At 45.9% G+C, this 25,744-nt stretch overlaps 1 protein-coding gene across 1 annotated transcript in view; it reads left to right on the forward strand.

The window, feature by feature from the left end:
• The first annotated feature begins 8,435 nt into the window (after positions 1-8,435).
• LOC120913235 (complement C4-B-like) overlaps positions 8,436-25,744 on the forward strand; it is a 198,284-nt gene continuing 180,975 nt past the window's right edge. Inside the window, exons 1-2 of the mRNA XM_040323048.1 lie at positions 8,436-8,537; positions 15,502-15,709. Coding sequence (XP_040178982.1) covers positions 8,464-8,537; positions 15,502-15,709 — 282 coding nt within the window. The 5' untranslated portion in view covers positions 8,436-8,463. The remainder of the gene's footprint in view (positions 8,538-15,501; positions 15,710-25,744) is intronic.

Raw genomic sequence — 25,744 nt, forward strand, 5'->3', positions numbered from 1 at the left:
AGTGGGCTTCATCCAAACTGAAAAACAATGTAGAAAATGAAGCAAGTAACGTGATTGGATACTGTGGATAATAACTGCTTTGGTGAGCTGCTAACGCTCCAGATTGGTTTTTAATTGATTTTAGAACTGACTTACTTGATATGTTAGATTTGTAGACTTACCAACATTTGGAATAAGACTTGGCTTGCCTTTGCACTAACCAGAATGGTAATTTGTTGTATTCTGTTGTGCTGAGTTTGTTGGTTCAAGCGTTATTTTTAACTCAATTTCTCCTAAATCACGTGATCACTTTCAGTAAATGCTTCATATTTACACACTGGGGGAGGGGGGGGGGGGGGTCCAAATTTTGGACTTTGTTTAACTGGAAGAGGTGGAACTTGCTGTTTAGTATTTTAGAAGTGGCAGAGTTAAAGCTGAATACATATAATGAAATACAGAGCTGTTTTACCTGCCAGAGGATTTGTATTTCTGCCCATCCAGTCCTGAAATTTACACGGCTCTGCCAAACAGCACAGCCCTGTCTCGTAAGGGAGGACCCCTGATCTTTTTTCAATCTCTCAGCCTGTGATTGGGCAGTGAAAAGAGAGGCAGCACACGGCAGAGCTCATCTATTTGTCACTCTACTCTCCAACCATTTCTACTGGTCTGTAGCCTTCATTCCGAACCAGTAGTATGTGTTTCCCAGGGGGTACTTCACCCATGTTCATGGGGTACTTCTACCGGTACTATGTTAAATTTAGTAGGATGAGAGAGTTATTTGCTCTCATCAGGGTTGATCTGTTTAAATTTTGGCTGTTGCCAGCCCTGGACTGTCCTGTGGGTTATTCTATACTCCAGAGATGTAGTTCCATCTCTGGATGGCAGGTGGCGTCAGAGGGGTCCAGGCGGAGCCGCTCTTCCCCAGCAGCCAATTAGAGAAGCGTTTCCCTCGCGGGGCATGCTGGGGAGGGTATTTCTGTGGCGGAGGCCGTGGTTCGGGGTTCTTCGCGGGTTCCTGGTTCCAGGTGCGGCACCCACCTTTAGGGTGTGCGCACATCATGGGCCCCCACAAAATGGCCTACCGCTGCGCACGTGCTACGCAGAGTTTCTAACTCTAGGCCCTCATGGCTCAAAGCAACTGAAGCTACAATGGGGCCCCAGTGACTTACTGGGTCCCCACACTTTGAGAGAAAGATCCCAAGCTGGCTGTGCTGTTCGGTGAGGAGTCGGTCTGAGGTGAGCCCGGAGGCAGGTGATCCAATAGGGCTTGGACGAACCATCGGGGATCTGGGTGACCAAATACTGGCAGGTTGTATGATGCAAACTGTCAGCCGGTGGCCCAAAAATTATTGACTGGGAGGATTCGCTCTATTTTCATGTTCCTGAGTACTGGGCCTGTGGCAGAGACCCTTTACTAACCTAAACCCTATTAGAGCCAAGTCGGTGGCAGAGACTTGTTCCATCCCAGTGGTTCCGAGTGACGCCCTGGCTGCCAGGCCTGTGAGAGGGACCTGTCCAGGGGCACTATACCCACTCTGGCTGGAGTGGCGACGAAACAAGCATAATTATCGGAGGCAGGACTGCTTCTTCTATCCATAGCCTGAATTTGCAAAGTTTATTCCTTTTTTTTCACCAACCTATTCTATCTACATCGAGTTGACTGTTGGTCGTGTTGGACCACAAATAAAAACATTGAAAACGTCAACCAACTGTCTGGACATTCCGTCACTCCGTCCGGACTCTTACAGAGCCCCGTAAGAGTCAATAATAATAAATATTAACAGGTTTGATTATTATAATTAACACAGACCTGTGTAAGCACGCAGTAAAGGGATTCCTCCAGCAGGGTATATCCAGTACTGAAGCACCTCTTCACCAGGCCTCACCCATCTCTCCATAAGAACTGTACTGAACTGCATGCAACTAGGTGAAGTCTACATTCTACACTGCAGGTGGCGCTCAATCGCAGCGGCATTGCAGGGAAAAGGATCTCAATAGCAACATAGGGGTAGATTCAGATAGATTAGCGGATCTTTAGATCCGCGTAATCTATCTGATTTACGATCCGCCGGCGCAAGTTTTAGAGGCAAGTGCCTAATTCAGAAAGCACTTACCTCAAAACTTGCGGCGGCGTATCGTAAATCCCCCAGCGGAATTCAAATTCCGCGGCTAGGGGGAGTGTACTATTTAAATCAGGCGCGTCCCCGCGCCGATCGAACTGCACATGCGCCGCTGGCTAAATTTCCCAGCGTGCATTGCTCGAAATGACGTCGCTAGGACGTCATTGGTTTCGTCGTGAACGTAAATTACGTCCATCCGTATTCGCGACCGACTTACGCAAACGACGTAAAAATTCAAAACTCGGCGCGGGAACGACCGCCATACTTAACATAGGATACACCGCATATAGCAGGGGTAACTATCAGCCGGAAAAAGCCGAACGCAAGCGATGTAAAAAAAAAGCAACGGGCGGGCGTTCGTTTCTGAATCGGCGGAACTCCTCATTTGCATATTCGTCGCGTACAAAAAACGAAACGCCACCTAGCGGCCAGCGGGAGATTGCAGCCTAAGATCCGACGGTGTAAGTCACTTACACCTGTCGGATCTAAGGGAGATCTGTGCGGAACCTGATTCTATGAATCAGGCGCATAGATCCGACCGTCGGAAATCAGAGATACGATGGCGTATCTCTATCTAAATCCGGGCCATAGTTCCTCTATGGTACCCTGTGTCACTGGGGAAGGTATCTGATTGGATGCTGCCGACCCCTGTGACTCTAGCAGCCATCTTGGCTCAGGCTGAGCCGATTTAACCACTTCCATAACACAGGCCATCATATGACGTCCTGGGCTTTCAGTGCAGCTGCACCCATCATTCAATTTTTTTTTCTGAAGGCGATTCTCTGCACAGTAAAAACAATCATAGCGGCTGTTCAGTGTCCCCTCCCACAACCCTCCCCGGTATCTACCGTCTCGTCCGTGCGATCGGTGAGCCAGAGAATGAATCGACCGGCGGTGGCTTTTTACCATAGAACTGACCGAGGACCAGATGATCCCCGGTCATCTCTGTTCGGAGACTGGGCGTGACGTTATGATGTCACTTCCAGCCCCGGCAGATGTAAACACTGCCGTTTTTTTGTCTGGGAAGCCAAGATCGTTTTTATTTTTTTGATCTTAGGGTTTCCAGCCTAGAGGCGAGACCTGAGGACTTATAGGTCTATTCCTATTACAAGGGGTGTTTACTTTCCTTGTAATAAGAAAAAAGTTCTCAAAAATGTAAAGGGTAAATGTAAAAATAAAAAAAGTTAATAAAAGAAACAATTAAAAAAAAAAGTACGTAAGTGTCCTCGTGCTTGCACACAGAAGCAAACACATACACATATGTAAACAATGTTCAAACCACACATGTGAGATATCACCATGAGCGTTAGAGTGAGAGCAATATTTCTAGCGCAAGACCTCATCTGTAACTCTAAACCATGGATTTTCAACCAGGGTTCCATGGAATCCTAGGGTTCCTCCAGAGGTTGCTAGGGGTTCCTTGAGCAATGAGCAATTGATCTATTTAGCTATCTGTAAGGGGGTAAATCTTCCCAATAAGTGTAAGTACTTCCCAGAGACAGGGTTTAGAAAAGTTATTGGCCCAGATTCACAAAGCACTTACGCCGACGTATAACAAGTTACGCCGACGTAAGTGCAAATGTGCGCCGTCGTATCTGTGCGCCAGACCCACAAACTAATATGCGCCTAAAAACAGGCTTCACCCCGCCAACGTAACTTGTCTACGCTGGCGTAGGGTGGGCGCACATTTAGGTGGCGCTCCCATTGATTAGCCATTCAAATATGCAAATGAGGGAAATACAGCGATTCACGAATGTGCGTGCGTCCGGCGCATGCTACGCGAGATGCGCGTAAGTTGTACGTCCGGCGTAAAGTTATGCCCCATAAAGGAGGTGCAACCTGGCAACAGACATGCACAGGTCTGCACCAGGGAACACAAGCCGACGTATTTTGCATTGGACGTGTGTCTGGTTGGGCTTACGTTATGTTCACGGCGTACGTAGTGATCCGGCGTAGCTTAGGCAGTTGTGCCGGCGTGGTTGTGAGCAGGCGCATGGGGGTGCTGTGTCGTCATGGAGCATGCGCAGTTCGTAATACGTACCTATCTGGCGCTCGGCCCATCATTTGCATGGGGTCACGCCTCATTTGCATGGGTTCTCGCCCACTTCCACCTACGCCGATGTGCGCCTTCGAAACCCACGCCATGCTGGCGTACCGTTGGGAGCACTGGCTTGCTGAATCCCCGCGCCGATCGAACTGCGCATGCGCCGCCGGCTGAATTTCCCAGCGTGCATTGCTCAAAACGACGTCGCTAGAACGTCATTGGTTTCGTCGTGAGCGTAAATTACGTCCATCCGTATTCGCGACCGACTTACGCAAACGACGTAAAAATTCAAAACTCGGCGCGGGAACGACGGCCATACTTAACATAGGATACCCCTCACATAGAAGGGGTAACTATACGCCGGAAAAAGCCGAACGCAAGCGACGTAAAAAAAAAGCAACTGGCGGGCGTTCGTTTCTGAATCGGCGGAACTCCTCATTTGCATATTCGTCGCGTACAAAAAACGAAACGCCACCTAGCGGCCAGCGGGAGATTGCAGCCTAAGATCCGACGGTGTAAGTCACTTAGGGAGATCTATGCGGAACCTGATTCTATGAATCAGCCACATAGATCCGACCGTCGGAACTCAGAGATACGACGGCGTATCTCTATCTGAATCCGGGCCATAGTTCCTCTATGGTACCCTGTGTCACTGGGGAAGGTATCTGATTGGATGCTGCCGACCCCTGTGACTCTAGCAGCCATCTTGGCTCAGGCTGAGCCCATTTAACCACTTCCATAACAAAGGCTATCATATGACGTCCTGGGCTTTCAGTGCAGCTGCACCCATCATTCAAATATCTTTTTTTTCTGAAGGCGATTCTCTGCACAATAAAAACAATCATAGCGGCTGTTCAGCGTCCCCTCCCACCACCCTCCCCGGTATCTACCGTCTCGTCCGTGCGATCGGTGAGCCAGAGAATGAATCGACCGGCGGTGGCTTTTTACCATAGAACTGACCGAGGACCAGATGATCCCCGGTCATCTCTGTTCGGAGACTGGGCGTGACGTTATGATGTCACTTCCAGCCCCGGCAGATGTAAACACTGCCGTTTTTTTGTCTGGGAAGCCAAGATCGTTTTTATTTTTTTGATCTTAGGGTTTCCAGCCTAGAGGCGAGACCTGAGGACTTATAGGTCTATTCCTATTACAAGGGGTGTTTACTTTCCTTGTAATAAGAATAAAAGTTCTCAAAAATTTAAAGGGTAAGTGTAAAAATAAAAAAAGTTAATAAAAGAAACAATTAAAAAAAAAAGTACGTAAGTGTCCTCGTGCTTGCACACAGAAGCAAACACATATGTAAACAATGTTCAAACCACACATGTGAGATATCACCACGAGCGTTAGAGTGAGAGCAATATTTCTAGCGCAAGACCTCATCTGTAACTCTAAACCATGGATTTTCAACCAGGGTTCCATGGAATCCTAGGGTTCCTCCAGAGGTTGCTAGGGGTTCCTTGAGCAATGAGCAATTGATCTATTTAGCTATCTGTAAGGGGGTAAATCTTCCCAATGAGTGTAAGTACTTCCCAGAGACAGGGTTTAGAAAAGTTATTGGCCCAGATTCACAAAGCACTTACGCCGACGTATAACAAGTTACGCCGACGTAAGTGCAAATGTGCGCCGTCGTATCTGTGCGCCAGACCCACAAACTAATATGCGCCTAAAAACAGGCTTCACCCCGCCAACGTAACTTGCCTACGCCGGCGTAGGGTGGGCGCACATTTAGGCTGGACACATGGTGGCGCTCCCATTGATTAGCCATTCAAATATGGAAATGAGGGAAATACGGCAATTCACGAACGTGCGTGCGTCCGGCGCATTCTACGCGAGATGCGCGTAAGTTGTACGTCCGGCGTAAAGTTATGCCCCATAAAGGAGGGGCAACCCGGCAACAGACATGCACAGGGAACACAAGCCGACGTATTTTGCGTTGGACGTGTGTCTGGCTGGGCGTACGTTATGTTCACGGCGTACGTAGTGATCCGGCGTAGCTTAGGCAGTTGTGCCGGCGTGGTTGTGAGCAGGCGCATGGGGGTGCTGTGTCGTCACGGAGCATGCGCAGTTCGTAATACGTACCTATCTGGCGCTCGGCCCATCATTTGCATGTGGTCACGCCTCATGTGCATGGGTTCTCGCCCACTTCCACCTACGCCGATGTGCGCCTTCGAAACCCACGCCACGCTGGCGTACCGTTGGGAGCACTGGCTTGCTGAAGGCAGTGCTTGCCTCTCTGCGCTGCATTGGCGTAGCGTACATTGTTTGCCCTACGGTGGCATAATGTGCGCCCTGCTCTCTGTGAATCTGGGCCATTGTCTTTTTTCACTTTGAAAGACTGAAAAAGCATCCTCCATACTGCAATAACCGAAAGAAAAATTTGGCTGGATTCAACTGATAAGGGGTGAGGTTTAACCGGGATAGCGTGGGACCTTTTAGCGATGGGGCAGGGCTGCCACAAATCGGACTCTGACCAATTTAAGGCTCAACCACAAATGCTGTACTTTCCTGTGGCTTTCAGAAACTTTCGCAATTTCGACCCCTACAGATATCGGGCCAGATTCATGTAGCTCAGCGGATCTTTAGATCCGCCAGATCTACCTGTTTTACGATCCGCCGGTGCAATTTAGCGAGGCTAGTGCATGATTCATAAAGCACTTACCTCGCAAATTGCACCGTCAGATCCTAACTCCCCCCGGCGGAATGCAAATTCCGCGGCTAGGGGGTGTGTACAATTTAATTAGCCGCGTTTCCGCGCCGATTTAACTGCGCATGCGCCGCCGGCGAAAAAACCCAGTGTGCATGCTCCAAATGACGTCGCTAGGACGTCATTGTTTTCGGCGGCTAGGTTACTTACGGCCATCCGTATTCCCGACGTACTTACGTAAACAACGTAACAAATTTAAAACTTGGCGCGGGAACGTCGGCCATACTTAACATTAGCTACCCCTCATATTAGCAGGGGTAGCTCTCCGCCGGAAAAAGCAGAACGCAAACGACGTTGAAAAAGAGCGACGGGCGGGCGTACGGACGTGAATCGGCGGTTCTCCTCATTTGCATATGCGACGTTTAAAAAAAAGCGACGACACCTAGCGGCCGGCGGGAGATTACAGCCTAAGATTCGACTGGTGTAAGTCACTTTCACCAGTCGGATCTAAGGGAGATCTATGCGGAACTGATTCTTATGAATCAGTCGCATAGCTCCGACCGTGGGATCTCACAGATCCGACCGTCGGGTCTCACAGATACGACGGCGGATCAGGAGATCCGCCGTCGTATCTCTTGATGAATCTGGCCCATCATGTGTATAAGTGTGTACAGACCCCAATAGCTCAATTTCTACTACAGTGGATATAAAAAGTCTACACACCCCTGTTAAAATGTTATGTTTCTGTGATGTAAAAAAATGAGACAAATATAAATAATTTCAGAACTTTTTCCACCTTTAATGTGACCTTTAAAATGTACAACTCAGATGAAAAACAAACAAATCTTTTAGGTGGAAGGAAGCAAAAATAAAAAAATAAAATAATATGGTTGCATAATGCCTTGTACACACGATCGGAATTTCCGATCAAAAGAGTCAGACGGAATTTTTTCATCGGATATTCCGATCGTGTGTGGGCCCCATCAAACTTTTTTCCATTGGAGTTTAGAAATAGAACATGTTTTATTTTTTTCAAATGGAAAAAATCCAATCAGAAATTCCGATCGTCCGTGTGGAACTCCGAAGGAGAAAAAAACACGCATGCTCAAAATCAAGTCGACGCATGCTCGGAAGCATTGAACTTAATTTTTCTCGGCTCGTCGTAGTGTTTTACGTCACCGCATTTTGGACGGTCGGAATTTGGTCTGACAGGGCCAGATTCTCGTAGAATGGCGTATCTTTGCGGCGGCGTAAAAAATGGTGTTTTCTTTTTTAAATTGGCGCTCTTTTTTTGTTTATAGCGCAAAAAAAAACCCGCAGAGGTGATCAAATACCGCCAAAAGAAAGCTCTATTTGTGGAAAAAGGGAGTACATTTTTTGGGGGTACAGCGTTGCACGACCGCACAATTGTCAGTTAAAGCGACGCAGTGCCGTATCGCAAAAAAAGGCCTGGTCATTGAGCAGCCAAATCTTCCAGGGCTGAAGTGGTTAAAGAAGCATATATCGGGAATGATGTGCCGACAAAGCGTATTTACATTAGTTTAAGAACTTTCACTTTCTGACCAGTGCTCAGTGTTTACCTCCTGACCTCTGTCTGCTCATCCCACATCTGTGCCCAGCCCCCTCTGCTTAAATAAATGCCCTCTTCTCTTCCCAGCTCAGTCCACCGCTGCACCATGGGACCGTCTCCTCTCCTGATCTGCCTGCTATGGGCGGCCATGGTTAGTGTGACCGTGGCGCAAACCCCAAAGTAAGTATCATATGTCGCTGTTCTGTACAAATGTTTTTTTTTTATTATTATTTAAAACGTGTTTCCCTTTTAAAGAGAAGTTAAAGAGCCTCTGCAATTGTCCCCACTGGGGCAAGTCGATCCTTTGGGGTGGGCACGCTGGTTCCTTTGCTGGTTAGCAATGTCGGCATAGCCAATCAGCGACGAGACTGCCAGCACACGGACTTGCTCGATGTATTTTAGCTGCTCTTGGAAGCCTATTGCTTTTTTCAGCCTGTGCCTAGGAATAGAAGCCAATGGATATTCTAATGCCGCGTACACACGACCGTTTTTCATGGTGATAAAATTGCCATTATTTTAAATTGGTCGTGAAAAACGGTCGTGTGTGGGCTCCAGAGCATTTTTCTCAACACGAAAAATGTCCGTTAAAAATTTTGGGCCAGATTCATAGAGATCTGCGGCGGCGTAACGTATCGTCTTTACGTTACACCGCCGCAAGTTTTCAGCGCAAGTGCCTGATTCACCAAGCACTTGCGTGTAAACTTACGGCGGTGTAGCGTAAAGCCGTCTGGCGCAAGCCCGCCTAATTCAAATGGGGCGTGTACCATTTAAATTAGGCGCGTTCCCGCGCCGAACGTTCTGCGCATGCTCCGTTAGGAATTTTCCCGCCGTGCTTTGCGCAAAATTATGGCGCCCCGACGTGTTTTTTGAACGGCGACATGCGTAACGTGATTTCGTATTCCCGGACGTCTTACGCAAAACCAAAAAAAAATTGAAATTCGACGCGGGAACGACGACCATACTTTAACATGGCTGTTCTAAATGTAAGCCATGAAAAAGCAGGCTTATGTTTGCGACGGGAAAAAACGACGAAAGAGAATGCGACGAATGCGCGTACCTTCGTGGATCGGCGTAATCAGCTAATTTGCATACCCGAAGCTGGAAAACGATGCAAACTCCACCCAGCGGCCGCCGGAGAATTACACCTAAGATCCGAAGGCGTACGAAGCCGTACGCCTGTCGGATCTTAGCCAAAAGCCGTCGTATCTTTGTTTGTGAATTACAAATAAAGATACGATGCGGCAAATTTGAAAGTACGCTGGAGTATCAGCAGATACTCCGGCGTACTTTTTCTGTGAATCTGGCCCTTAGAACCTGCTCTATTTTTCTAGTAGTTTTTCACGTCGTTCTTTTTCACGTCGTGAAAAACGGTCGTGTGTACGCTTTAACGAGGGGAAAAAAACCCGCGCATGCTCAGAAGCAAGTTATGAGACGGGAGTGCTCGTTCTGGTAAAACTAGCGTTTGTAATGGAGATAGCACATTCATCACGCTGTAACAGACTGAAAAGCACAAAGACTGGAAAGCGCAAATCGTCTCTCACCAAACTTTTACTAACACGCGGTAACACGAAATCAGCAAAAACAGCCCAAAGGGTGGCGCCATTCGAATGGAACTTTATAGTGCCAATGTACGTGTTGTCATACGTGTTGTACGTCACCGCGCTTTGCTTGAGCATTTTTTTTCACGAACTTGTGTATGCAAGGCAGGCTTGGGAGGAATCATGTCGAGAAAAACTTAGTTTTTTTATATGACATGAATAACGGTCGTGTGTACGCGGCATTAGGTCCTCATTAGGAGGAAGGGGGAAGGGATGCAGAGGATTCCCTTTTTTCTTGGCTTCTAGTACTGTAGTGCTTATGCACAGGCTGGTCTTTGAAATGCAGGCACTTATGCCTCGTACACACAATCGGTTTTCCCGTCGGTCAAAAGTCAGCCGGGAAAACCGAGAATCTGCTTGGTTGCTTTTCCCCGTGTACACGTGGCCGGTTTTCCCGACAGGAAAACTGCCATGACAGCTTTGGTTGGGAAAACCAGCCGTGTGTAAGCTCCAATTCGTGTTTCCCATAGGAAAACTGCCGAGCAAAAAAATGCTGAGAATCGCGGCGGAAAAAAAGAGAACAAGTTCTAATTTATTTGCTCACAGTTTTGCTATCGGGAAAACTGCTATGGAGCATACACACGCCCGGTTTTCCCGATCAAAAGCAGTTTTCCCGTCGGATCGTGTGTACGAGGCATTAGACAAGGGTCTGTGTATGGCCCCGAAATGTCGGCTTAATTGATGGTGTGACATTGGACTAATAAAAGAGTGAATATGTTTGCAATGGAGTACTCATGATGTTTCATTGTTGCACTGGGGTTTGTGCTGCGCCATCTGCTTCATTGACTACGAGCACCCATCTGTTGCCAGTTCGGACACTGGAAGGAGTGCAGTCCTCATCTTCTGATTTATAGCTAAAAACAAGATGGCCGCTTCATAATGGCCACTTTTCTTGAGTTGGAGCACTTTCCCAAGACAAGCAGTGGCAAGAGGAATGCAGAGGGGCAGTAGGCTGACACGTCCCATCTTCATCTGCATTCCTCCTGCCGGTGCTTGTCTCAGGAAAGCACTTGGAGCCCAGAAAAGTGGCCATTGTGACGTGCCAGCCTCCTTCCTAGATATGTTGTCAGACTAGGCATGTGCAAAAGGGAAAAATTTGTTTTGTTTCGTTTTAATTCGTTATTTAATTAATTTCGTTAAGTTAGATTCGTTACATGTGTTAAATTCATTTTCGGAATTCGTTCGTTTTCGACCGAATTTCAAAAAATCCGGTCGGTTTTGAAAATATTTCGACCGGATTCGTTAATATTTCAATCGGATTCGAAAACAAATTCTATTCGAATCGAATTTGAAAACAATTCTATTCGAAAACAAATTCGAATGAAAATTGAAAGCAAATTTGAACCAAAATCTAAAAAATATAAATCGATTTCTAAAAAAGAATACAATAAAATAGAATATAAAATAATGAAACAATAGAATGAAAATCAAAGAATAGTAAAGAACAGAATGGAATTTAATAGAATGTAATCAAATACAATAGAATATGACCTGGCTTCTTCTATCTATCTTCCATTTTCTGAAATTCGATATTCATATAGAATGAAGTCAAATTCGAATAGAAAAATATTAGAAGAGTAGAATAATTAAAAAAAAAATAATATATATATATATATATATATATATATATATATATATATATATATATTATTCTACTCTATTCTAATATTTTTCTATTCAAATTTGAGTTCATTCTATATGAATTTCGAATTTCAGAAAATGGAAGATAGATAGAAGAAGCCAGGTCATATTCTATTGTATTTGATTACATTCTATTAAATTCCATTCTGTTCTTTACTATTCTTTGATTTTCATTCTATTGTTTTATTATTTTATATTCAATTTTATTGCATTCTTTTTTAGAAATCGATTTATATTTTTTAGATTTTGATTCAAATTTGTTTTCAATTTTCATTCGAATTTGTTTTCGAATCGAATTGTTTTCGAATTCGATTCGAATAGAATTTGTTTTCGAATCCGATCGAATTTCGTCCGCGGGTTTTCGATTCAAAAACGTTCGTTCGGATTCGGTTAATTAGTTAATATTACAATTTGGGAATTCGTATGCATCTGAATGTCCGAATAATGAAAAATTTGTCCGAATTTTGATTCGGAACGAAACGAAATGCACATGCCTATGTCAGACAACTGTGGGGGATGGCGGGCACCCGATCCGACCCCATAGCTATGCTTAGGCAGCACCTTGCAACATAGGAGAAAGTACTTTGTCCTACGGGGAACACAACAGCAAAAAAATTATAATAATCTATGATATTTCTATAAAATGTGACTTCTGCCAGAAATGGTTGCTGAGGATAATGGCAAGGGAGCGAAACATACAAAGCAGGTATGTGTCTTCCCTGTATTTTCTTGTGATCTTGTCAGTGGTGAATTCTCAGGTACTCAGGACTCTCTGTTAGTTCGAATCGTATCGATTTCTCTGCACCTTTAGTGTCACTTACAATTCTACTTCCTCCTCTCCTATTCCTCTTACCGTTGGGGTCCCCCAAGGTTCTCTCCTTGGACAAGGGTTGCCACCTGTTCAGGGTTCACCTGGACAGTTCGGGTTTGGAATCATGCGTCCGGGTTTCAGACTACTTGAAATCCGGACACATTATTTAGACTGGACTATGGCTTCCCAGCAGGGTTGCTGGCTGCAGTTGTCTGAGCTGAGATTGTCTGTTACACTCTTTCACACAGCCCAAAGCCAACACTAACTACTCTGCCCCCCCCCCAACACCTCTACCCCTCTGTATCTGCCCACACTCCAATCCCCGGTGCTGTGCCTCAGAAAAGGAAAGTTGGGGCTGGAAATTTGAAGTCCAGCAGCCTCAGATACATCTGCATGAGAGGTGTTGACTGCCAAGGTGTGAGTGAGCTCACCATCCATCCCTGTCTGTGACTAAAAGTCTACTCCCTTATTCTCCTGCCTCTGAGTGAGTACACTAAGGCAAATCAGAGTCCTCAGAGCACTCCACATCAGAGTTCCCCTTTACACCAGAAAACACAGGGCTAGATTCAGATAGCCCGCCGTAAGTTTGTGGGGGCGTAGCGCATCTCAGATACGCTACGCCGCCGTAACTTAGTGAGGCTGGGGCTGGATTCACAAAGAACCTGCGCCCTAAGTTACGGCGGCGTAGTGTAAATCTGCCGGCGTAAGCGCGCCAAATTAAAATTCTGAAGAGGTGGGCGTGTTTTATGCAAATAAAACATGACCCCACGTAAATGACATCTCTAACGAACGGCGCATGCGCCGTCCGTGAACGTATCCCAGTGCGCATGCTCCTAATCACGTCGCAAATAGTCAATGCTTTCGACGTGAACGTAATTTACGCAAAGCCCTATTCGCAAATGACTTACGCAAATGATGTAAACTACGCAAAATTCGACGCTGTCCCGACGTCCATACTTAACATTGGATACTCCTCATATAGCAGGAGTAACCTTACGCCGGAAAAAGCCTTACGTAAACGACGTAAAAAAATGCGCCGGGCTTACGAACGTTTTTGAATCGGCATATCTAGCTCATTTGCATATTCTACGCCAAAATCAACGGAAGCGCCACCTAGCGGCGAGCATAAATATGCACCCTAAGATACAATGGCGTAGGAGACTTACGCCGCTCGTATCTTAGCCTACTTTAAGCGTATCTGGTTTCCAGAATACGCTTAAATTTACGACAGTGTAGATTCAGAGTTACGACGGCTTATCTACTGATACGCCGGCGTAACTCTCTCTGAATCTAGCCCATAGTGTTTCCCCTTACATCCGAGTCCTCTCCATACATCAGAGTTCTCAGGGTTCTCAGAGCATCCCTTATGGTAGAGTCCCCATGGTTCTCCCTTACATCAGAGTTCAGATGAAAAAGAGGAACTCTGTGGACTCTGATGTAAAAGGGGACTCTTGTTATAAACTTCATATGATTAGAAATGTTATTTAATAACAAAATATATGTATAATTTATACTATAAAAAAAAAAAAAATACTGTGCGCCGCTAATGTTCAGATTTGACTTGAAGACAAGGTGGCAACCCTACCTTGGACCTCTCCTATTCTCGATCTACACCACCTCCCCGAGTCAGCTGATAGCTTCTCATGGCTTTCAATATCATTTCTACGCAGGTGACACCCAAAAATACAGTGTCTCTTTACCCCCCAGTTCACCCCTTCAGGCTCCTCACGTATCAATGATTTACTAACAGACCTATCAGTCTGGATGTCACACCACTTCCTCAAACTCAATCTATCCAAAAATAACTCATAATATTTCCTCCCCCACGTGCCCCAAATAGAGCTTTCTTTTGGTGGCATGTGATCACCTCTGCGGTTTTTATTTTTTGCGCTATAAACAAAAATAGAGCGACAATTTTGAAAAAAAATCATTATTTTTTACTTTTTGCTATAATAAATATCCCCCAAAAATATATATTATGGCGGACGCTTCGGACAATTTTGACACATTTTTGGGACCATTGTCATTTTCACAGCAAAAAATGCATTTAAAATGCTTTGTTTACTGTGAAAATGACAATTGCAGTTTGGGAGTTAACCACAAGGGGGCGCTGAAGGGGTTATGTATTACCTCATCTGTGTTTCTAACTGTAGGGGGGTGTTGCTGTAGGTGTGACGTCATCGATTGTGTATCAAGATCGATGACGCCGCCACAGTGAAGAACGGGGAAGCTGTGTTTACACACAGCTCTCCCCGTTCTTCAGCTCCGGGGACCGATCGCGGGACTCCAGCGACGATCAGGTCCGCGGGTCCTGCGGTCCCGGATCTTCGGACCGGGTCGCGGGCACGCACCGCGGGCCCGCGACCCACGACTGGGCACTAGCACAGGACGTACCTGTACGTGCATGTGCCCAGCTGTGCCATTCTGCCGACGTAAATGTGCACGAGGCGGTCCTTAAGTGGTTAAAGACGGCCCTGAATGACACCACAAAGCTTCTAATTCACTCCCTGGTCATCTCTCGCCTCGACTACTGTAACTCCCTCCTCATTGGATTACCTTTACATACACTATCCCACCTTCAATCCTTCATGAATGCTTCTGCCAGGCTCCATCCACCTTACCAACCGTTCAGTGTCTGCTATCCATCTCTGCAAGTGTCTCCACTGGCTTCCGCTCACCCAACAAATAGAATTCAAACAACTTACAAAGCTTTCCACAACTCGTCCCCCAGCTACGTCACTAATCTAGTCTCAAAATACCAACCAAATCGTTCTCTTCATTCCTCCCAAAACCTCCTCCTCTCTAGCTCCCTTGTCACCTCCTCCCATGCTCACCTCCAGGACTTCTCCTGAGCTTCTCCTATCCTTTGGAACTCCCCTACCCCAATCTGTCCAACGATCTCCTAATCTATCCATCTTTAGATGATTTCTGAAAAACTTTTGGCGCTATATAAATCCTGTATAAAAATAATAATAATGACAATCAGGATCCCTAGTGTGACATGGGCCTAATGGTTACTGGTTTATCGTGGCATGACAGATTGAGCTGAAAGGACTATAGTGCCATATAATAATTGCTATTCTTCTGTTCTCAGGTTTCTGGTCGCTGCACCTCGCCTCCTACATGTGGGTGTCAAGGAAGATGTGTGGGTGCAGATGGAGTGGAAAAAGGAGGACAGAGCACCAAATGATGTTTCTGTAGTGATGTACCTGCGTAATCAGAAGACCTTTGAGGACTGCTCACAACGTTACAGTTTAACTCTGCAGGCGAGGGACAACCATATTAAAAAACAGACTATAGAGGTGAGGTGCTCCATGTGCCATGACGCTCAGGGCCAGATTTCCCAGCATGCACTTGTAGACTATGGACCAGATTCTCAAAAAAGCGCCTTTCTATAGGCGGGCGTAGCGCATCTCAGATACACTACACCGCCGTAACTTAGTGAGGCAGGTCCCGTATTCTCAAAGAACTTGCGGCCAAAGTTACGGCGGCGTAGTGTAACTGTGCCGGCGTAAGCCAGCGTAATTCAAAGTAGGCTAGCGTGGGCGTGTTTTATGTTAATGTATCGTGACCCGACGTGATTGACGTTTTTAACGAACGGCGCATGCGCGCGCATGCTCAGTATCACGTCTAATTTTCAAATTAAATTACGCCCGCTCAATGCCTAGTCGACGTGAACGTAACTTACGTCCAGCCTCATTCACGGACGACTTACGCAGACGGCGTAAAACACGACGCTGTTCAGACGTTTCCGACGTCCATACCTAACATGACTTACCCCTGCTTTATGAGGGGTAACTTTACACCGGCGTATGTCTTACGTAAATGACGTATCTTGCTACGCCGGGCGCACGTACGTTCGTGAATCGGCGTATCTAGCTCATTAGCATATTCAACGCGGAAATCTACGGAAGCGCCACCTAGCGGCCAGGGTAAATATGCAACTAAGATACGACGGTGTAAGAGACTTACGCCGCTCGTATCTTAGCCGAATTTATGCGTAACTGATTCTAAGAATCAGCCGCATAGATACGACTGCTCTTATTCGGACTTACGACGGCGGACATGGCGCTACGCCGTCGTAAGTCCTTTGAGAATCTGGGCCACAGTGTCAGGCCAGTAAACATTTGTATTAGATAAAGAAAATATGCACAGCCAATTTTTCTGAGTTAAGTTCACCTTTAAGAAAAAATAAATAAATGTATATATTTTTGCAGGGAAGACATGTGCATTTTTTTTTTCTTAGTAGCCTGCAGTGCATTTCCCCCACGATCAGTAGATTGCAAACACTGCCTCCAGCTTGCCTGCCTGTACCTCCACAAGGGCAGACAGTTATAAAGCTGGAGGAAGTATCAATGAACTACAAGAGCGCTCATCAACGCCCTTGTAATTCTGATAACTACAAGTCATCTACCACGGGGGAAGATGGGAGTTGTAGTTCAATTGATTCACAGAACTCTGTGGAAGAATGACGTGGCTGTGTGGGAAGAGACCCACACAGCAGTGCTGTTTTACCCGCTGTCACAAGGAGGGGGATTAGAGGGATGCAGGGGGGCAGACCTGGAGCATGTTACACATTACACCCTAAATATGAGTGTAATGTGTAATATGCTCCAAAAGGTGAGCTTATACTACAAGAACCCTCCACCCTATGATGGTCACCCTCTGGTATCTAAACATACTTTTTATAGTGCTGCTTGGGTAGAATATCTAGTGACACCAAAGTGCTGTCAGCAATAACCAGTAGAACCCAGTAGAACCCAGAACCCAAAAAAGGGTTTAAAAGAAGAACAACGTATGTGTGAAACACGTCACCCCATTGGTCTGTTGTCATAATCTGGTGGCAAATTTTCAATAAACTTGTTGGACGGATGCAGGTATGTGTGCTCAGTGGTTGCTCATTCAAATGTTATCCTGTGTTTGAGCCCTGATGAAGGGGGAGTGGTTTGGCCCTGAAATGTGGTGGCTTTTTCTATATAGATTATTTACCAACGCTTAAAAATAGCTTGGACTCTTTCTCCGTCTTTTGGTCTTGTGCCCCTTTCCATATTTCCATGGAAAATCTCTGATGACTATACCGGTACCTCAGAACTTTTGTAAATCAATGGGTCTAAAAATGGGGATGGCATAGGGAGGAGAGCAAGGTGGAGTTAATAGCAGTAGGTGTGACCAGAGACCAAAGCCTGGTGCCCAGAGAGCTGTGAAAATCCAGCACCTCCAGGGGAAATCAGTCACCTTCACTATGGTGGTGTAACCTCAAGACAACAAAAACACAGACACAAAGTCCATTCGTCCAGATAGAGGCTGCACGGCATATGGATCATGGATAGTGAAGCAAGTCTAGCCTAGCGTATGAGTATTGTGCAACTGCATGGGTAAACAAGAAAGGTCAAAGTGCAAGAGGCTTGCAATAACTGGAACGTTCTCTTGTGATGTATTTCCAATAAATGACAAGTAGATCAAACTCTCATTTATAGGATTTCTCTCATGTTGCTCCTTATCGCTGGAAATCCTGTCCACATGTAACCAGATATTCACCAGATATGAAAGCGTTTGACCTTTTCATAGACAAAAAAAAAATGATGTAGATTTCATTACCATTGATCACTGCTAGGGTGACCACATTTCCAAACTGCCATTCAGGGACACCCCCCCCCAAAAAATGTATGTTTTTTTACATATTTTTTTGCGTATTTTGGGGGCAGGGGCGTATCATGAAATCAGCGGGCCCGTGTGCAAGATCAAAAGAGGGCCCTAGGCCCCATCAAATGCTGCCACTGTGCCCCATCTAATGCCACCACTTGTGCCTCATCAAATGCAGCCACTTGTACCCCATCAAATGCAGCAACTTGTGCCCCATCAAATGCAATCACTTGTGCCCCATCAAATGCAGTCACTTGTGCCCGTCAAATGCCACCACTGTGCCCCATCTAATGCCGCCACTGTGCCCCATCTAATGCCACCACTGTGCCCCATCTAATGCCGCCACTGTGCCCCATCATATGCCGCCAATGTTCCCATCAGATGCAATCACTTGTGCCCCATCAAATGCCACCACTGTGCCCTATCTAATGCCACCACTGTGCCCCATCATATGCAATCACTCGTGCCATCAAATGCAGTCACTTGTGCCATCAAATGCAGTCACTTGTGCCATCAAATGCAGTCACTCGTGCCATCAAATGCAGTCACTCGTGCCATCAAATGCAGTCACTTGTGCCATCAAATGCAGTCACTTGTGCCATCAAATGCAGCCACTGTGCCCCATCTAATGCCGCCACTGTTCCCATCAAATGCCGCCACTGTTCCCATGAAGTGCAGACACTGTTCCCCATCAAATGCAGACACTGTTCCCCATCAAATGCAGACACTGTTCCCCATCAAATGCTGCCAGTGTGCCCATGAATTGTCGCTATTGTGCCTCAAATGCCAGTGTGCCCATGAATTGTCGCTACTGTGCCCCATCAAATGCCAGTGTGCCCATAAATTGTCGCTACTGTGCCCCATCAGATGCAGCCAGAGTGCCCATGAATTGTCGCTATTGTGCCTCAAATGCCAGTGTGCCCATGAATTGTCGCTACTGTGCCCCATCAAATGCCAGTGTGCCCATAAATTGTCGCTACTGTGCCCCATCAGATGCTGCCAGTGTGCCCATGAATTGTCGCTATTGTGCCTCAAATGCCAGTGTGTCCATGAATTGTCGCTACTGTGCCCCATCAAATGCCAGTGTGCCCATAAATTGTCGCTACTGTGCCCCATCAGATGCTGCCAGTGTGCCCATGAATTGTCGCTATTGTGCCTCAAATGCCAGTGTGCCCATGAATTGTCGCTATTGTGCCTCAAATGCTAGTGTGCCCATGAATTGTCGCTACGGCTACTGTGCCCCATCAAATGCCAGTGTGCCCATAAATTGTCGCTACTGTGCCCCATCAGATGCAGCCAGCCAGTGTCACTGTTAATTGCCCCTATTTGCTCACCTTTTGATATCATATAATGGAGATGGAGTGGTGGCACAGGGTAGTCTTCAGCCAGCGTTGGTGGTCTTCTATTTTGTCAGGACTTGAGGAGGCAGTGAATCGGGCCGCTCGGGCGGGAGCCGGGAGGAGCCTGTCTGCAGTGTCTGGGCCCTGGTCCTGCTGGAGGAGGTCAGACCGGCAGATGTGCGAGTGTGACGGAGAGATGACGCAGGCAGTGGGCGGGAGTCGGTCGGTCACGGACGGCGGACGGCGGATCGAGTCCAGCAGCTGCAGCAGCTGAGCAACCGAGGCCTGGAGCGGAGCGGGGGAGGAGGTCTGCCCTAACGATGCTGCTGCTCTCCCTGCTGCAAGAACCGCGGCTGGCCACTGGAGGAGGAGGAGGTGGGGGTGGAGGCGGAGCGTCAGGGAGAGCGGGACACGTCACTGGTTGCTACATGCCAAGCGGGGCGTCCCTAGCAACCAGTGATTTAGAATGATTAAATTACAAGTGGGCAGCAGCGGCAGTGAGTTCTGGCAGGCAGTTGATTCCGGGACCCTCTATTGTCCCGGTTTGAAGGCTCCCGGGACAAGGGACAAAAATGTAAATTACGGGACGATCCCGGGCAAACCGGGACACGTGGTCACCCTAATCACTGCATGTCCAGATCAAACCCAGCAGTTTGCATTTGTTTATTTGGCAATAGCTCTACGATTTCATAGTTACATAGTTAGTCAGGTTGACCCATCCAGTTCAACTATAAAAAATCGAATAAAATAAAAAATATCATACAATCCCATATACCCAATTCTATACCCACAGTAGATCCAGAGGAAGGCGAAAAAACCCCAGCAGAGCATGATCCTATTTGCTACAGCAGGGGAAAAATTCCTACCTGATCCCCGGAGAGGCAATCGGATTTTCCCCGGATCAACTTTACCTATAAATGTCAGTACCCAGTTATATTCTGTACATTTAGGAAAGAATCCAGGCCTTTCTTAAAGCAATCTACTGAGCTGGGCAGAACCACCTCTGGAGGGAGTCTATTCCACATTTTCACAGCTCTTACTGTGAAGAAACCTTTCCGTATTTGGAGATTAAATCTTTTTTCCCTCTAGACGTAAATAGTGCCCTCTTGTCTTTTGTGTTGACTGTAAAGTGAAAAACTCAACACCAAGTTCACTATATGGATCCCTTATATATTTGTACATGTTGATCATATCCCCCCTTATTCTCCTCTTCTCAAGAGTGAATACATTTAGTTCTTCTAATCTTTCCTCATAGCTGAGCTCCTCCATGCCTCTTATCAGTTTGGTTGCCCTTCTCTGCACTTTCTCCAGTTCCCTGATATCCTTTTTGAGAACTGGAGCCCAAAACTGAACTGCATATTCCAGATGAGGTCTTACTAATGATTTGTACAGGGGGGCAAAATTATATATCTCTCTCTGGAGTACATACCTTTCTTAATACAAGAAAGGACTCGCTTTGGAAACCGCAGCTTGGCATTGCCTTTCAAAATAATTTTACATCATGGCTGACAAATGGACAAAAATACTATGGCCCGGATTCACATACATCGGCGCATATTTATGCGGGCGTAGCGTATCTAATATACGCTACGCCGACGCAGCGCACAGAGGCAAGTATTCAGGAAGCCAGCGTAGGTGGAAGTGGGCGTGAGCCATGCTAATGAGGCGTGGCCCCAATGCAAATGATGGGCCAAGCGCCATAGAAGTACTTAAAACGAACGGCGCATGCGCCGTCCTGTGGACGCATCCCAGTGCGCATGCGCAGAATCATGTCGGAACTACTCCCTAAGATACAACGGATCACTGCCTACGACGTGAACGTAACCTACGCCCAGCCCTATTCACGTACTACATAAACGACGTAAAATACGACGACTTTGTTCCCTGCTCCATACCTTAGCATGAGTTGCGCCTCATATATGGATAATAACTTTACGCCGGAAGTACGACATACGCAAACCGCGTATATTATGCGCCGGGCGCAAGTATGTTCGTGAATCGGCATATCTCCCTCATTTGAATATGTGCATAGAAAATCAATGGGAGCGGCAAATGCGCCCAGCGTAAATATGCGCCCACGATACGACGGCGTAGGCAAGTTACGTTGGTCGTAGGAAGGCTATTTTTAGGCATATCTCAGATTGTGGGCACGGCGCACAGATACAACGGCGCATAGTTAGACTTACGCGGCGTATCTCGAGATACGTCGGAGTAAGTGCTTTGTGAATCCGGGCCTTGATATATACCGTATATACTCGAGTATAAGCCGACCCACCAAATTTTACCACAAAAAAATGGGAAAATGTATTGACTCGAGTATAAGCCTAGGGTGTCCATCTGCATGCCTCACTGTGCATAATATAATATTACATAATATTCTAACAGTAGCACAATAAACATTGCAACACATAATAGACAATGAAACCAGAAGTATAGCCAAGAATTATATAAAACCATGATATATAATAAAATGCAATTCATGATTCATACAACATCAAGCCCATGGTAGTAGACATGATCACTGATCACTGTGACATGACAACAATTTATGTAAGCTGGACGCGTTTCGTGAAATGTCTCCACTCATCAGGAGCAGCTAGGGACTGGGGTTGCCTAGAATAAATAGTAAATAGCTAATTAATGGTAATTAATTAGGGAGGGAAGAGAGGGGACACAACTCAGTGGTCCTAACACTCTTACCTGTTGTTTTAATTGGTAGAACAATGTAGACAATGATAAAGTTGATAAAAAGCATTGGGGGATTGGGAAAGCTTCTCCCCGGGAGCTGAAGTGGCGGCTTATCGGCAGCAGGGGGCGCCCAATTTAGAAGTAATAATATGCAGATTGGTAAGTTGGTAATTGCCTTTTCCACAGCTACCATGTTGAATGTGGATCGTGAGGGCTTCTGTAACAAATATTGTGAAATAATATAAATCAGAGTGATGAACTGAGCTAGTGGAAGACAAAGACCATAGAGAATGGAACTTGTGTGTATAAGGGAGGTCAAAGCGTAAGAGACACCTTAGTGTATAAGGTAGCAAAGAAAGTGAGAATAAGTGTATCAAACCACCATAAAATAATAAGAAAATACACTATAGTGAATATACCTGAAATGGGAGGTGTAGCCATGATAGAGCATGGTGTGGATGTGTCCTGATAAGAGAAGGTATAAGTGGTAGCCATGAGCACTAATAAAAGAGGGATACCCTGCCCGCCCACAGAGCCCTACTAGATGCATGATTAATCGCATCCCAATGCTCCCTTTTTTTACATTTTTTGTTTTGTATTAACTTTATTTGCAGAGTAGAAAACGTACACTTGATTCACTGCATAGTCAGCCAGCGTGATGCGCTGTTCTGCCCAACATTGCAGTGTGGTGTGCTGCGATAAAATGCAGCACACCATCTGGTATAGATTTTGGGGGGGGCCCCCATGGCATTTTTTTTTATTTTGGCGCAGGGTTCCCCATAACCACTTCCCAGACGCGCTGGGAGGACTCCATTGCAACCTCATCTAAATACATGCACATGCGCTGTATCTTCCAATCAAATGTAAGTGCAACTGCTTATTAAACGTTACCATTTTTTATGGAATTACGCTATGTTGCCTCCTCTCTCCTTCTCCATATCCTTCTACTATTTAAACACACTGAGGGCAAGCTGTAAGCCATTGGGGCTATTGTCTACTCTTTGCTTGGTTGAATCCATCTCTGCTGAAGTCCCATTGGTCGACCCATTGTTTCTTAAGACGCCTTTGGAGGTTACATCGGTCCTTAAAGTGGAGGTTCACCCTATAAAACATTTCTAACACTACATCCAGCACCCTGCTGCATATAAAATGACACTGACCGTTATTTTTTTTCCCAGTAGATATCGTTTAGCCGTGGAATTCACCGCGGCTTCTGGGTAGGGAATCCCACGGGAGTCAAATAGAGCCGAGCCGACCCGAGCTTCCTTCGGGAAGTCGTGACGCGCTGTGTGCGCCGTCGTTTAGCATGCCAATTGATTGGCATGTCAATAGGAACGCCCACTCCCACGGGATTCCCTACCCGGAAGCCGCAGTGAATTCCACGGCTAAACAATATCTACGGGGGAAATAAAATAACGGTCAGTGTCATTTTATATGCAGCAGGGTGCTGGATGTAGTGTTAGACATTTTTTATAGGGTGAACCTCCACTTTAAGCTTGTTTGACTCATATGAGATATATATTTCTTTGAGTCCATATGTTGCGGTAAGCCTGCATCCTTATCGGTGGAGGGTCCTTTTACTGCACATACAAAGTCACCTTAATTTTTGCATCACTTCAATGTTTGGGTTTCAGACTATTTTATGACACACAATGTTTTTGGCCATTTATGGTCACACATGGACTTATTATCATTATTTAGTTCACATTCTATCTTTGTGAGATTTCACTGAACATTTTTCACAATTGTTTCATATTTATACAGTATTTTTTTAATGTTAATTTTTGATACATTTATTTTATTATTTATTGTATCATTCTAAGCGCTACACATACACCATACAACCCCTTAACCACTTCAATACACTGTGTTATATATACTACACTGACTGTACTGACTGAATATAGAGTCTACACTAAATTCAAAGGGGTAGATCCACAGAGAGAGTACGCCGGCGTATCTACTGATACGCCGGCGTACTTTCAAATTTCCCGCGTCGTATCGTTGTTTTGAATCCTCAAAACAAGATACGACGGCATCTGGGTTAGATCCGACAGGCGTACGTCTTCGTACGCCTTCGTATCTAAGATGCAATTCTTCGGCGTCCTCTGGGTGGCGTTCCCTTCGTTTTCCGCGTCGAGTATGCAAATTAGCTATTTCCGACGATCCACGAACGTACGAGCGGCCGGCGCATTCCTTTACGTCGTCTCTAGTCGGCTTTTTTCGGCGTATAGTTAAAGCTGCTATTTCGTGGCGTACTCAATGTTAAGTATGGCCGTCGTTCCCACATATAATTTCAAATGTATTTATTTTTTTGCGTAAGTCGTTCGTGAATCGGGATGGACGTAATTTACGTCCAGGTCAAAACCAATGACGTCCTTGCGACGTCATTTTGCGCAATGCACGGCGGGAAATTTAGGGACGGCGCATGCGCAGTTCGTTTGGCGCGGGGACACGCTTCATTTAAATGAAACACGCCCCCTACCCGCCCAATTTGAATTCCGCGCCGTTACGCCGCTTGAGATACACTACGCCGCCGTAACTTACGGCGCAAAATCTTTATGGATTCGAACCAAAGCCAGGTAAGGTACGGCGGCGTAGCGTATCTCAGATACGATGCGCCGGGGCAGATCTTTGTGGATCTGCCCCAAAGTATATAAATAAATATAAATAAATAAATATATGTATATACTAGGCTTTATATATATATATATATATATATATATATATATATATATATATATATATATATATATACATATATATATATATATATATACAGAGCTTTTTTTCTCAGAAAATAGGTGCAGGAACTCAACCACGACCCCGTTCAGATTTCACAAACAGTAGAAGGGTCTTAAAGGGGCATTAAATACCAGGATTGCATTACATACAGAGTGCAGAGTTCAGGGGGTTACACGCAGAGTGCAGAGCTGTCACTTGTAAACACAGAAACCAGACTTCTGTGTTTACAAGTGATTGTGGTGAGCAGGCACCAAAGGGACTGAGCCAGAGGTGGTGGAACTGAGTTCCCCCAAGTTCCCCCTGAAAAAAAGCCCTGTATATATATATATATATATCTCAAATACACTGCCTGCACGCTGCCTAAGCTGCCTAATCTCTCTTCATTCATTACACTATATACGACCGGCGTGTAAGCAGCAGCTTTATATAGTGTGGGGCGTGGACCTAGCCCCCTGAGCCATGATTGGCCAAAGGCACCCTGCCTCTAGCCAATTATAGCTCTCTCAGCAGAGCCCTCTGTGATTGGCCAAAGCATGCAGGTCAGGTGCCTGCTTTGGCCAATAATAAGACGCCAATGCACTTACGTTCGACTCGAACAACGGGCTCATCTCTGCTTATTACTAGGAACACCAACAGCTGCCTAGTTCTACAATAGAACGTAGGTTACCATGCTCTCACCATGTCTGAGAATGTTAATTTACATATTGCAGTCAGGAATGAGTTAAAGCGGGGGTTCCGCGGGAATTTTTTTAATTTTTTTTAAGTGCATCTGCCGCTCATAATAAACTTGTTACTGTACTCACGTTTCTGACATTCTTAGCCCTCCGCATGGACATTCTGCCGCAAACAATGATTTATAAAATTCTTTGCTGCACGGTTCCATCTTGCTTGTGGGCACTCTGAAGCCCACAAGCAATACTT

The sequence above is a fragment of the Rana temporaria genome, chromosome 9 (genome assembly GCF_905171775.1).
Source record: "Rana temporaria chromosome 9, aRanTem1.1, whole genome shotgun sequence".
Lineage (NCBI taxonomy): Eukaryota > Metazoa > Chordata > Amphibia > Anura > Ranidae > Rana > Rana temporaria.